This window comes from Sturnira hondurensis, unplaced genomic scaffold (genome assembly GCF_014824575.4).
Source record: "Sturnira hondurensis isolate 20B ecotype Veracruz unplaced genomic scaffold, ASM1482457v3 Scaffold0022215, whole genome shotgun sequence".
Lineage (NCBI taxonomy): Eukaryota > Metazoa > Chordata > Mammalia > Chiroptera > Phyllostomidae > Sturnira > Sturnira hondurensis.
The window spans coordinates 10,089,614-10,104,693 of NW_028094846.1; the positions used below are offsets into that span (position 1 = coordinate 10,089,614).

At 36.2% G+C, this 15,080-nt stretch overlaps 1 protein-coding gene across 2 annotated transcripts in view; it reads left to right on the forward strand.

Annotated features, from left to right (window-relative positions):
- XPR1 (xenotropic and polytropic retrovirus receptor 1) overlaps positions 1 to 15,080 on the forward strand; it is a 150,790-nt gene that overhangs the window by 79,792 nt on the left and 55,918 nt on the right. For both annotated transcript variants that reach the window (XR_005064837.1, XM_037034977.1), the window contains exon 3: positions 10,714 to 10,815. Coding sequence is in view for 1 of the 2 variants with exons in the window: in XM_037034977.1 (XP_036890872.1) it covers positions 10,714 to 10,815 (102 nt within the window). In the remaining variant the exon portion in view is untranslated. The remainder of the gene's footprint in view (positions 1 to 10,713; positions 10,816 to 15,080) is intronic.

Consider the following 15,080-nt stretch of genomic DNA (forward strand, 5'->3'; position numbering starts at 1 on the left):
GTTTTTTTTTTAAAGATTTTATTTATTTACCTTTAGAGGGGAGAGAGGGAGAGAAACATCAATGTATGGTTGCCTTTCGTGCGTTCCCTGCTGGGAGTTGGCCTGCAGGGAACTGGCCTGCAACCCAGGCATGTGCCCTGACTGGGAATCGAACTGCGATCGTCTGAGTCGCAGGCCCGTGCTCAATCCCCTGAGCTACACCAGCCAGGGCCTAGCTGTAGTTTTTTGAAAGCTTTATTCCTGAAGTAAATAACCAGAGTCCTTATACTACGTATGGTTCATTCTTGTGCTCATCTTTGTTAAAAAAAAAGACTAAAAATTCAGTTCATTTTGGGTAATCATCAAATATTTTGTATTTGGTTGGTAGTAACTCTAGTCTTAATTTTAGTCTTCTTTTGCAGAAGTGAAAAAACTATGATTAGTAATAATTCAGCTAAAGGTAGGTTTAAGTAGATAAATTTGAGTAACAAAGTAGCTTTAAATAATGGATGCTACTTTCCAGTTATATGACATAATTAATTAGGCTAATAGAATTAGCAAATAGAAGACCTTCAATAAAGAATAGGTAATTCTCTGGAAGATATAGTCGTCTGTATACAAATTAGTATTTTGTCATGTTGGTTAAATGAAGAACAGTGCTGAAAAAAAGTCCCTTTTATTTGTCCTTTCAGGGAATTTATTTCTAGAGTTTTCATATATATACTAACTTCTGAAATTGATTTGCCTGAGTAATTGCCAGCAATCAAAGAGTCCTCTTTCAAATGGCCTTCCCTACTTTTATAAGATAAAATCTTGTCTTTTACAAAGTCTGAATTTTGTTATGGTGCATGCCTCTTGGGCCCTCCAACAAAAGAATATAGACAGTCCCCAGCTTACGATGGGTCGACTTTATGATGGTGCAAATGTGATGCCTACTCAGTGGACACAGTACTTTGAATTTTGATCTTTCCAAAGTGAGCAGTATGTGGTACAGTACTATGTTGTGATGTCGGCAGTGGTAGGAGGAGAGGTGACTTTGCCTGATGTAGGCGACTGGAAGTGTTCTGAGCATGTGTAAGGTAGGCTAGGCTAAGCCATGATGTTTCATAGGTTAGGTATATTAAATGTATTAAATGTATTTTCAACTTATGAAAGTTTATTGGGATGTAACCCCATCATAAGTCAAGGAGCATCTGTTGAGAAAGTAAGTGATTAACAGGATAACATCCTTTTGCAGCCAAATTATTGTATTTTCAATTGTTTGTTTTCAATGAAACTGAAGGGAAACTTCATTGTCAGTTTGTATATTATTAAAACTAAGTCTGAACAATGAATCCCTGTGCAGTTTTTGGAAAACACTTGGAGAATTGATATTGCTACAACACACTTTCATTCTGATCTGCTTACTCATTTATGTGAACAAGTTTTCTTAGCACTTGACATCTGTGAGATGAAAAATAGAAATAGCAGTGCTAGTTAATGGTCTTATTCTACAATATTCATGATATTTTAGAAAATGATGTAATATTCATCATTCAAATAATTTAATATTTATTCTAGCAATAATGTAATATTTATCACTGGGTATATGAACTAGTTGGAAGAAAAACTATCCATTTAAATATGATATTTATTTTCAAATTTCTAACAAAATTTAAATTTTGAAGTGTAATACTTATCAAAGTTTATTACATATTTATGTTATGTGGACATAGTGTGTTCTGATAATTGTAATGGATAGCTCAATATAAAAGAAACTTTAATATTTAGAGCTTTATATTTAGGAAAGTTTTTGTATTTAAATTTTAATTATTGTACATTTAATGACTAGGAAGTATGATAGGATCTTCAATAAATAACTTTCAGGTGTAAAAATATATTAGAATAAATTCTGTAATGGTAGTAGAATGGGAATACAAGTTGAAGAAGAAAATGAAATTATATAAACTTTACAACTGTTAAAGAACTTATTTTTATGTACTTGATGATAATGGTGGTTATCATATTACTATGACATTTAAATTTCTATTAGCTACACTTAAAACAGTGTCACTTTATGTTTTTTTAATTTTCATCCAAGGATGTTTATTGATTTTAGAGAGAGAGAGGAAGGGAGAAAGAGAGAGATACATTGATGTGAGAGAGAAACATCAATCAATTGGTTGCCTCCCATACATGTCCAGACCAGAGACTGAACCCACAACCTAGATACCACGTACCCTGACTGGGAATCGAACCAATAACCTTTTGGGGACAACGCTCCAACCAAGTGAGCCACCCTGCCAGGGCAATGTCGAATTATTTTAAAATACAGATAATTACAATGCACCAGAAATTACATTATTTATAACTGTTTAAAAGTGTTCAGCCCTGGCCGGTGTGGCTCATTGGATTGAGTGTCGGCCTGCAAACCAAAGGGCCACCAGTTCAGTTCCCAGTCAGGGCACATGCCTGGTTTGCAGGCCAGTTCCCCAGTTGGGGGTGTACTAGAGGCAACCACACATTGATGCTTCTCTCTCTCTCTTTCTCCCTCCCTTCCCCTCTCTCTAAAAATAAATAAATAAAATTGCTTTTTAAAAAAGTGTTCAAATCTTTTGTCATAACTTAAAAATGTGAAAGTCCTGGGGAGAAAAGAGAATTCCAAGTTATTTATTACTAATTTGTAAATCACACTTTAAAAAAAGAACCCTCTGTTTTATAAAGCCATATAACCAATAATGCTAGATATTCTTTCTATATTTTATGGAAGCTAGTCACATGTTAATTTTTATCAGCTCTCTTTTATGAGTAGTTTTTGAGAAGCTAAGAAGTCATGGAAACTACATGGAATATAATAAAAATGCAAAAGAGGTGGTGGTGATATTAAAGTTCACCTCTCCAACTATAGTTCCACAGAATAATGTTCCTGGAAATCTTAACAGATACTCTTCACCTCTTTCTCCAGCTTCTTCCTGCCATTCCCCCTCCACCCAACCAAGAGGGATTGTAGTCTTGTAAATAACTTGGGGGAAAACTGTGTCTCTTTTTCATAGTATATCAGCATGGTACAGCTTCTCTTGTCTGAAAGCAGTCTCTCAACCTTGGCCCTGTTGACCTTTTGGGGGAGAGAGAGGCGAGGAGGATGTCCTGGGCTTTGTGGGATGTTGAACAGCATCCCTGGTCTCTATCGATTAGACTCCAGGAACACCCTCCCAGTTTGACAGCAAAAATGCCTCCAGTCATTCCCAGATGATTCTTGGGAGCAAATTTGTCCCCAGTCAAGAACTACTATTGTACCTTAAGCAGATCAGCTTAACCCTGTTTGTACTTATATTTTCCAGACTTACTTGAATTTCTTGAAATTCTTTTTCTTCTCCTTTACCCATATACCTAATGTCCTGGGAATGCTATTATGAATTATTTAGTAAAAGTAAACCAATTCTGTTTTCCCCTCCTTTTCAGACACCTCCTTAAAACTCTTCAGTACTTTTCATTGAACTTAGAATTAAATTCAGACTCCTTAATATGGCCTTCCTGTGTGTGAAGGCCTTTGTCTACCCCTCTATCCTTCTTTTGACCTGCTTTTGGGTCCTCTCAGGCACCCCAGATTCTTTATTATTATGCTTTTCCTTCTTTCCTGTTGGGAATCATTCTGCCCTTGCTCTTTCTTATTCTTTAGGTTCAGGCCTCGGATTAAATGTTATCTCCTAAAGCGAGGTCTTTTCTAACCATCTCTCAATCTGCCAAAAAGGAGAGTCATCCGTCCTAGTACTTACCCCTCTCTCTCTGGGTCCCCTGATTGTCGCCTTTGCAGCACCCTTCAGTTGTAATTCTGTAATGCTTCTGTGTGGATCTCCTCCTGTCTCAGTCACTAGACTGCCACCTCTGTGAGGGCAGGAACCACGTCTGGCTTGTTCATCCTTATATCCTCAACATTGAGCACAGAGCCTAGCATCTAATAGGTGGAATAATTATTTGTTGAGTAAATGAATATGCTTTGATTTATCAGTGTGTTTTTGTTATAGAGTTAAACATTTTTATTGAAATATAGTTCAGATACTATAAAATTTACCCTTTAAAAGTGTATAATTCAGTGGTTTCTACTATATTCACAAGGTTATACAACCATCATCACTGTCTAATTCCAGAACTTTTCATTACTGCCCATTCTCCCCTTCTCCAGCCCCTGACAACCACTAATGTACTTTCTCAGTCTTTATGAATTTGCCTGTTTTGGACCTTTCACATAACTGGAATTTTGCAATATGTGTTCTTTAGTATCTGGCTTCTTTCCCTTTGACTTTTTTTAGGTTCATCTATGCAGTAGCATATAATAACACTTTATTTCTTCTTATGGCTGAATATCCCATTATATGGATACACCATGCTTTGTTTATCCATTCATCAGTTGGTAGACTCTCGGACTGTTTCCACTTTTTTGGCTACTATAAATAATATTGCAATGAGCATACAAATGCTAGCATACAAAAACATATAAACATATGTTTTCACTTCTCTTCAGTATATACTTAGGAATGAAATTGCTGGATCATATGGTAACTTCATGTTTAATTTTTTGAGGCACTGCCAAACTGTTTTCCAAAGTTCCTGCATCATTTTATATTCCCACCAGTGGCATATAAGGGTTCCAGTGTCTCTCTCATCCTTCCCAGCTCTTGTCATTGTCTCTCCTTTTTTGTTCTAGACATCCTGCTGGGTGTGAAGTGGCATTGTGGTTTTGATCTACATGTCCCTAATGACTGATGATGTGGAAATGTTTCCTGTGTGACTAGCAATTTGGAGCAATGTCTGTTCAGCTCTTTTGCCCATTTTTAACTGAGTTGTTTTTCTTTTTATTGTTGAATTTTAAGTGTTATTTATATATTCTAGATACTAGCACCTTGTCTGATACATGGTTTGCAGATATTTTCTTTCATTCTGTGGTTGTCATTTCACTTTCTTAGTAGTGCCTTTTAAACACACAAATTTTTAATTTTGAGGAAGTCTAATTTATCAGTCTTTTCTTTTTCATCACTAATGCTTTTGGTGTCGTATCTAAGAAATAATTGTCTCATCTGAGATTACGAAAATTTATGCCTGTTTTGAGAGTTATAGTTTTAGCTTTGACATTTAGGTCTTTGATCTGTTTAGATAAATTTTTATATATGGTGTAAGATAGGGGTGCATCTTCATTTTTTTAATGAATATTCAATTGTCGGAGCTTTATTTTTTGGAAACTTTAATAAAACATAATAATTTTCCCAAAATTGTAAATTTGTTTCAACATTTACAATTCAAAAAAATTATATGAAGCACATACCGGTACCAGACATATGTTGGGTATAGGATCTATAAAGGTAAAAGAGATAATAATCCCTACCTTCAATATCTTGCAAATCTGGCATGTAAGAAAATTGAAAGCAGCAATAAAAATGTGAATGGAACATATATTTGAATAACTTAATAGTGGTTTTAAAGAATCAATTATTGAGAGGTTGTATGTAGAAGTAAGATGACACTGATGATATAAAAATAAGTCTCCCTGAAGACTGCTGTAAAAAGTACTTGGTGGCGGTTGCTATGCAGTAGGAATATTTTACTTTGATTAGTACTCTTAGGGTTATTTGATGTTAACTTAGTAATTTTGGAGGTGGATGAGGAAGGAATTACCTGTCATCTGCAAATGTGCGGTGAAGGTAAGACCATAAATAGAAGTGACAAAAAAAATCTTTGCCTCATTTTCCCTCTCTCTCTCTCAGTCTCTCTCATGTAACTGACTAAATTAATATTTATTTAATTTAGAGCAAAGTGTTCTCTGAGTCATACATCATGAATTCTAGATTTGTTTTGCCCCTTTGTCATTTGTTGTCGTTAATGCTGAACTTACAATCATTGATGTTCTTGCTAAAATGTGCACTTACTGATGCTGGCTTTCTTTGAACTAGGCTTAGTCTTCTGTGACTAATTACTGAATTCGTGTTAAATTCATTTTGTACTCTGCTACAGACTATGAAATGTAGGGCTGCTGTAACAAAGTACCACAGGCGTGGTGCCTTAAACAGCAATCTGTTTTCACAGTTCTAGAGACTTGAAGTGCAGAGATCAAGGAGTCAGTGTCTGTGGTAAGACCCCCCTCTTCCTGGCTTGCAGGGGGCTTTCTTGCTGTTTCTCACATGACCGTTTGTCAGTGTGCACATCTAGTGAGAGAGGAATGGAGGGAGAGGGATGTCTCTCCCTATTGGAACAGGGCCCCATCCTTATGACTTCATTTAACCTTAATTATCTCCTTAAAGGACCTATCTCCAAATAAAGTCACACTGGGGATTAGGGGTTCAACATATAAATGGGGGAGCACAATTCAGTCCATATATTCATGTAACACATAGTAGTCACTTCAATAATGTTTATATTAAGAAAATGCAGTGAATCTCTGTAAAACATTTTCACTGGAGAGGAAAAAAACCCTCATGTTATTTAGGTTCTCTGCACCTATAAAACAAGGGAATTGGGTCAGTTTGTTTTGGTACACTGAAATTCTCTGTTCATTCTATTTAGAGTGACTTCTAACATTACTCAGCAGATAAGATATAGGAGGTGTCTTGTAATAGAAATTGGTCTTGTGTAAATCAGCATTCTGCCAACTTCTCACAACTGAAATAAAAAACAATTATTCTGTGTACCTCTAAATTCTGATACAGACACTCTGTTCATCTAGCTATGCTAGTTAGGTTTTCTTATGTATAATTTAAAGGTTTTGGTGTGCCACATTTCTCTTTTTGTTTCAGCAAATAATACGCTTTATTTATAGAATATAATTTATCTTTCATGAGTAAGTTTCATTGTAATGGATTTAAGCAATACAACATGTATAGAGAGCAAAATATGAGAATTTCTCTCATACTCCCTCCTTTTTCAAAGGAGAGGACCACAATTAACAGTCTGGAATGCATTCTTGCAGTTTCATTTTTGTGAATGAATGTAAGAATACTCATATGTGCATTTTTAATAAATGAGATCATGCTGTATATATTCTGTTATTTAAACTTTTTTCCTCAACAGTGTCTTTTGGGAATTTCATACATACTAGGATGTATATGTTGTATTTTTTAAGTGGCTACATAGTGTTACACAGTATTATTGTAATTTCTTTAACTATTCTTTTGTTGGACATCACTCTGTTTTCTTTATCACTGTTGAAAATAATGGTGCACGAACATCCTTCCACATACATCCATTTGTGCAGAGACTCCTTTAGAGCATATTTCCCATGTGAGATTGGACTCACTGAACATTTTGATCAGTACTGATTGTCTTCGAAAAGGCTTTACAAATTTACATTTCCACCAGCAGGAGTGAGAGTGTTCATTTACCTTCACCATTGCCAAAATAATTTAGGATTTTAAAATTGCTTCCAGTATGATGGTTAAAAAATTAATTTCGCCCTGGCTGGCATAGCTCAGTGGATTGAACATGGGCCTGCGAACCAAAGGATCACAGTTCGATTCCCAGTCAGGGCACATGCCTGGGTTGCAGGCCAGTTGTTGCACGAGAGGCAACAACACATTGATATTTCTCTCCCTCTCTCCTTCCCTTCCCCTCAAAAGATAAATAAATAAAATCTTTAAAAAATTATATTTTATTAAAGTTGGATTTACCTGGTATCTAGGATATTGAGCATCCTATTATGTGTTCATTGGTCATCTGTATCTCTGAATGAATTGCTCTAATTTACCCATTCATCTTTGAAGTATATTTTTTATTTTGATTTGTAAGAATTTTTAAAATGAATTTTGCATGTGAATCATTTATTTTAAGTGTTGCACATAATGTTTTTCCTGTCCCTTCTTGTCTTTTAATTTAGCTTACGGTATCTTGTGGAATGGAGATATTTCATTTTGTGAGAATGCCAGTCATTCCCTTTATGACCTCTGTTTCGTGTGGTGTTTAGGAAGGCTTTCCCTATGTAGAGTTATTTAATTTTTTCCTATTTAATATTTTATAATATTGTTTAAAAAAATCAGTCTGCTATTTCTCACACACCCCCAACTGGGGACCGGGCCCGCAATCTAGGCATATGCCCTGACTGGGAACTGAACCAGCAACTTTTCAGTCCACAATCCAGCGCTCAGTCCACTGAGCCACATCAGCCAGGGCCATAATATTGTTTCTTTAACTTCATCTGGAGTTTTATTAAATGTATGGTCAATGAACCCAACCCTATTTGTTATTTAGTACTTTCTTTTCTCGCTGAGTTGAAGTCACCATTATCTTAATCTAAATCTGCATATATACAGATTTATTTCCGGACACTTTCTTCTGTTCTTTTCATTGTGTTTTTATAATTTCTTTACCAGTAGTGTACTTCTAATTGCTATTAGTTACTATGTCTTTTGGAATCTGAGAGGACAAGAACATTTTCATTCATTTAACTTATTTTGTATAGCTATTCTTGCTATTTTTAATCTAGCTTTTTTCCCTCTTTACTCTGTATGCTGTAACTTCTCAGAGTTGTAGAAACCTTACTCAACCTCTTCTGATTTGTGGCTCTTAAGTCGTATGGGAACTAGAAAACTAGATAATAGACTATGGCGTTTTCGGTAAAACAGTCTCTAAACTGAGAAAATGAAGACTTCACATGAGATTGATTTATGGGTAGAATGTTCATACTTTAGTACATAAAACTTATTTCATATGTTTTAGTTTCTTAGAGGCTTAGATTTTTTATTTCTAGGTTCTTAGTAATATTTTAAATAGTTGAAGTTGCTGAATATGTAGTCTCTATATAAACATTAATATTGTTAAAGAAGCTATATTTAATTTGCTGAACAACTTTATCTCTATCAGTGAAGAAATAGGTTAGGTTAATGAAAGTTGTCTGTTAACAGGGAAACAAAGTAAATATGACCAAGCCTATTTTTGCTTTGGGGTTTTCTTTCCTAACAATACAGCAGAGAATAAAAGAAAAAGAAATAGTGGGTAATTAGTAGAATAAGGTATTATTTTAAATCAGCTATAGCTAGGTGCTATTATAATAGCAGCATCATTACCGTGGAGCACCTTTAAGTCAAGGTCAGCTTTTTTAAAAGGTTCGACTTGCTTTGGGCTCTGAAAAAAATAATTCTCAGTGGCCTTGGGCAGCTGTAGCCTTTGTTGTACCTAAATTGCTGAGCGTACACAAGAAACTTACAGTGGCATCCTTTCTTTACTGCAAAATCAATAGGAGCCTGTATTATCTGTTCAGCTCTGAAGCCTAAGAAATAGAGAAATAGATGTATATAAAAGTTAACATTTTATGTAGTACTAATTTGCTTATGTTTTTGTTATATGAATAAAATGAGTAGATTTGACTTGCTTTTTAGAACTTCATTTTAAGCTTTTGTTTTTAAAAAAAATTTCTGGTAGTATTAATTAGTATGAATATGTTGCATATTACTCAGGGAAATATTATTTCTGATTCCTGGATAGGTGAATTATTGAAGGGTGTCTGGGATTGCTCTGATTTGGGGGATCTGGGAGACAAAAGCACCTATAGTTTTTCTAGACATTTGAAGCTTAGAGCACCCCAGAGACCTGGAAATGGGGTGGTTCTGTATTGTGATTAGTATCTAGAGCCTCGTCAGACTTCACTTGGGCACAAAACATACCCTTTCAGGTTTGGGGCTTCCTGAAGCTGCATGTATTTGTACTTACAGGAGTTAGTAAATCCGAATGCTGTGCCAACTCACATAGTGAATCTAGGCTGCAGAGACTGACACTGACTGGCACGCACAGCCTTTTTTAAATGTCTAGATTTATGGCTTCTTCTGAAAACTTGGAAGATCTGACAACCTGGGCCCCATGTCATCACATGGCAGCACGAACCAGATGGACATGTGCTCTCCAGTTTGCCAGAATCTATACCATTCCTTATCCTCAAGGTGGCTGTTTCCATTTATCACCATATTTGCATAATCACCTACTTGCTCAATTCATTTATGGTTCCAGCATCTGAAGGGTTGGAATATCTAATTTATAATCTTACTATCAACCTACATGTCTTTTCTATGCCTTGCCCATTCGAAGTAAAAATGGGTAGATAGCAATTTAATATTGTTAGAACAGTGAACTCGTTTTTCCAGAAACATATGGCATATTCATGCCTTCATTTTCTCTTGCATGTATTTTTCCCCGGAAATACTTTATCTATTCTCCTGCAGAATCCTACTCATTTCAGCTATGAACACCTTGGATCTTCCTTGATCACCTCCGTCCACAGTAGTGTGTTCTTCTACTCTTAGGACACTTATTTTCTCTGCCACTATAAATTGATTATAACAGAGGTTTGTAGAGTCGTTCAACTAAAAAATGTGTTCTTGTGAAGAGGCCTTTGATTATTCTTTTATCAATATGGTTCACAGTTCTTTTTTTTTTAAAGATTTTATTTATTTATTTATCTTTAGAGGGGAAGGTGAGAGGGAGAGAAACATCAATGTATGGTTGCCTTTTGTGCGTCCCCTGCTGGTAGTTAGCCTGCAAGAAACCGGCCTGCAACCCAGGCATGTGCCCTGACTGGGAATCGAACCCCGATCGTCTGGTTTGCAGGCCCGCACTCAATCCACTGAGCTACGCCAGCCAGGGCTACAGTTCATTTTTTAAAAGAAATCCATATATTGTTGTTATTTTGAAGACTAAGAAGAGTGACTTGAAATTTTATTTCCCTAGTTTCCTAAATGGCCTTCAGACATTAAATTTAAATATTGCTTGTCTTGCTTTCAGTTACAGACGAGGACACAGTGAAGAGGTATTTTGCCAAGTTTGAAGAAAAATTTTTTCAAACCTGTGAAAAGGAACTTGCCAAAATCAACACATTTTATTCAGGTGAGTGGGGGTTTTGGGTACAACATACCAGACACTGTATTTCTGCTGCTAGAGAAGGAGAAACTCTACCATGTCATTGTTTAAACATCTGGTCATTGTTTTAAAACTGGGGTTCGTCATCCTTGTCTTGCTGTACCGAAGGGGTGTTTTCTGTAGCCGGGGTGGGAATGCATCTGGTCTCAGTGTTTAAGACTTTTTTATGGTAGTTGTCTGTGTTATTGTAGTCGCAAGGATTTGGGAGCTCATTGTGAAGCAGTACCTTGGTGGAGCTTCACTGTAGCCCAGTCCAAAGCTAAAGAGTCAGAAACTTATTTCTCTCAGAGCTGAATTACGCAGTTTCAACTTTTTTTTTTTTTAGATTTTATTTATTTATCTTTAGAGGGGAAGGGAAGGAAAGAGGGAGAGAAACATCAATGTGTGGCTGCCTCCGGTGTGTCCTCCGCTGGGAACTGGCCTGCAATCCAGGCATGTGCCCTGACTGGGAATCGAACCTCGATCATCTGGTTCGCACGCAGGCCTGTGCTCAGTCAACTGAGCTATGCCAGCCAGGGCGCAGTTTCAACTTTTTAATTACAGCAGTTTTATGCCCTCCCATCGCGTTGTGGGACACTCGTGTCTGTCTCTAGAGCACGGTTTGCAGTGGCAGCTACAAGATGCCATTAAAGTTGAGAAGAAAATATTAGAACTTCTATTTATTTATATTTTATTCATTTAAATGTTGTATTATATGTTCACTTCCCTACTTTTAATTATTTTATTTTATTGTTGTTCAGGTTTAGTTCTCTTCATTTTCACTCCACCATGCCCCCCTACCCCACCCATCCCCGCCGTTTTTTCTGTCTCTTAGAACTCAGGTTCCTTGAATCCCTCATTGTATTCCAGCTGAACAGGCCCCTCCCAGAATTACTTCCATCTCCATCAATTATTTTAACCACTTTTGTCCCTTGTACTTTTCATCCCTTTCCCCTTACTGCTTTGTAATGCTTCTGCCTGGCAAGAAACTCCAACTGGCCTGATCCAGCCATTGACCTTCTTCATGCGTACCCTGAGATGCTTAGGACAGCTGGGGAGAAATCATGTAGCAGAACAGATTTGAACCACTCTAAACTCATTGTTGCGTTCTTAACTGTTTCCTCAAACCTGCCTGTGGGTCCTGATCAATGTCCTTTGCCGTGCTCCAAAGTGATCTTCTAAACCCTGTACCATTCTCTTGAGCTCTCTGATCCCACCATCTTCTCCATCATGCTCATTAACCTCCTACTTTACAAATAAAAATAAAGGCCTTCAACTCCTGTTGGTATATGACACTTAGGAATACCATGTATTCCTCTCCACAAATACCTATAGCCATTCTTACCCTTATTAATTCCCCTCCAATCTTTGTAGAAAGGGTGTCCCTCAATAGTGCATGCCAGATCTCTACAACTGCTGATTAAATTTCAGTTCCTTGAGACCTTACTCCTCAAATTGTCTCCTTTAAGAATTATTGAAAAAATGTATTGTTAACTTCCCTTTTTACTGGTTTAGCCTCCTTAGCAAGTCACTCCCTTCAAGCAAAAAATAAATAAACAAAAAGGGAAGCAAATAGCTTAACTCTGTGTCCTCCTCTTCATCTTGCATTGATGGCTGGACTTCACTTCCTTGGCAGAGGGGACAGTCTATACAAAGGCACAGGCCATTAAAAGATATACATATATACATGCCCTCTTCAGTACGTTACAAGCACCTGGAAGGCAGAGACAAAATAGAAATATTTGAAACCATGCAAATGGATAAATTTTCAGCAAGGGGAAAATGCACAGAGGAATAGCAGTTTTCAAGGACAAAGATCGTTTCCATAGTTAGGAGGCAGGAGGGTAAAGAGGAACCAGCAGTATAGATAGCCACGTGCTGTGGGCTGAGGAAGAGGAGACTGAAAGAGGGAGGCATTTGCAGTGGAAAGAGCATTGAGACTGAGAAAAGACCAATGGAGATGACCTAAGGCTGTAAATGAAAAAAAATGAGGTAAAGTTTATTGGCATTTTATTACAATTTTTTGGGAAAGGATTTCTATATATAACTGACTTAGATCACAAAGAATAGATAATATGTCTTAGTTCACAAAGAAAAATAAACATTAATAGATACATAACTTTTGTATTTTGAGTTATACATAAATATGTATGTTTTGCATATTGTGTATGCATCTATATATGTATGTATATATAATATATTTATTTTCTTCATGAGAATACTTATCTTTACTACTACCCAATACTATTTTTCATATTTAATTATTTCTATTTGATTTTTTAAAATCCTGATTTATGATCCACTGACTTGCTTCTATGACCCCATACAGGATTATATATAACACTCGGTTTGAAAAATGGTACCTTAGACTTGGTTACTTGTCAGAAATAATTATAGGCTTTCTGCTGTTAAAAACACGGGACCTGTGACTTAATGACTCCCTTTTTCTCTGTGTATTGGAAAGGCCACTCAGGCGTATCTCTTGATGGCATCACAGAGTAGTGCAAACTCATAGTCTTCACACTCACTTTTTGCCAGGTCAGGAAGTGATGGGTAATACGAACACGTGATTGGCAGAAATAAAATTTGGTGCTTGTCCTACACGGTATTGTTTGTCTCCTTGTTCAACTGCCTTTTTCACAGCAGATTGTCTCGTCGACTGCGACCCTCAGACACTAGGACACAGAGAGACTGAATAATACCAGGGGGGTTCAACTTGTAGGCACCGACCTCTGCCCACTTACGTCTCCAAAAATATTTAATAGTCAGCTAAAATGGCCATTTTTAAGTGAGGTGTGGTCTTGACTGAGACCTTTTTAGTACCCCAAACAAATGCTATAAAAGCCAAACAAAACATGGAAGGAATACTACTAAAATGTGGATATTTATTTCCACACCAGTTCTATTACCTAGCAATTACATGTTGGATTTCTGAACCTATTATTTTTGTGGAAGACTTTACTATTTAATCTTCCTAGGCCTGCATGTATACTTGCTTGTAGAATGAGCGATCAATTCCCAGCCTTCTAGGGTCATGGGAGGAGTCAGAAGCTATTTTCACTAACTATTTCAGAAAACCTGATGTAAGTTATTCATCGCTCTTCATTATTACATATCTTTGGTTAATAAGATATGAGCATTTATTTAGATTTGTAGATAAAATCTTTTAATATTTGAAGACTCTGGGACAAGAGGGTAATTTTTGAAAGGAGGCATCCTTTTTGGTAATAACGTTGCTAATCACTGACCTAGAGTCGTGAAGGCTGTAGTGTTATAAACTTAGTGATGACGTTACGTCCTTTTTCAAGTGATCCTGAACACTTCATGTTACATCTTTCTCTTTCTCTTGGACCAGTTTGCTTTCTCTTTTCATTCAAAAAACTTAGCTTCTCAGCAGTATTTTTATGTAGCTACATAAAAAAAAATCCCTTAGGATATAGGCCTGTTGTTTTTAATATTCCATAACTAAAACAGGCAAACCCCTTCTTTTTATTGGTTGGAATGTTTTAAATAGATCACTAAGAGCTTTTTCCTTTGTTTATAAACAACTTCATGGTTTTGGGTTTTTTTCCTGGTCTGTCCTAATTTTGGGGCTTCAGTTATTATGTTAGGAACTCACAGCAGTGCTATGTGCTTTCCCTTTCTGTACCAAAAAGAAGGGATGGAAGGAGAGAAGAAAGGAGATTGCACTACTGTTATTTATAAGTCGGAAAATTACAGCAGTAGAAACAGATTTATTTATTGGCTGTTAAATATTTTCAGGCTTCATATAAATAAGAGCGATTGGATAGTTACTCAGAACTATTCCTGTTGTACAGTTATTCCTGTAATCCCATTACACAGCATCTTGCTATATATTTTTTATTGTTATTGAATTTGAGACACTGTATATTGTTTTGCCACTGAGTATGTATAATGAAACATAAGAATCTCGCTGAAATACTAAATGTTCCTTTTACAAGAGATTATATGTAACTAGTACCCACATTTTAAATTAGGACTTAATGGCTAGTTTTGTTCTTTGCTTCTATCTGTTTTAAAATGTAAATTACATATATATTTTACTAGGGTAAAATCTCCATTGTATTAGTAGTTTTTCCTATATCATGAATTTCTTGAATCTTGAGTGTATTACAGCAGAGTCAGCTACTTAAAAGCTATTAAAAGATGTGGGGTAGAGGGAAAGTGAGTTAAAGCAGGCAGCCTGGCTTGCTTTCTGGTTAACACATCTGCTGAAAATTGAAATTATTTAT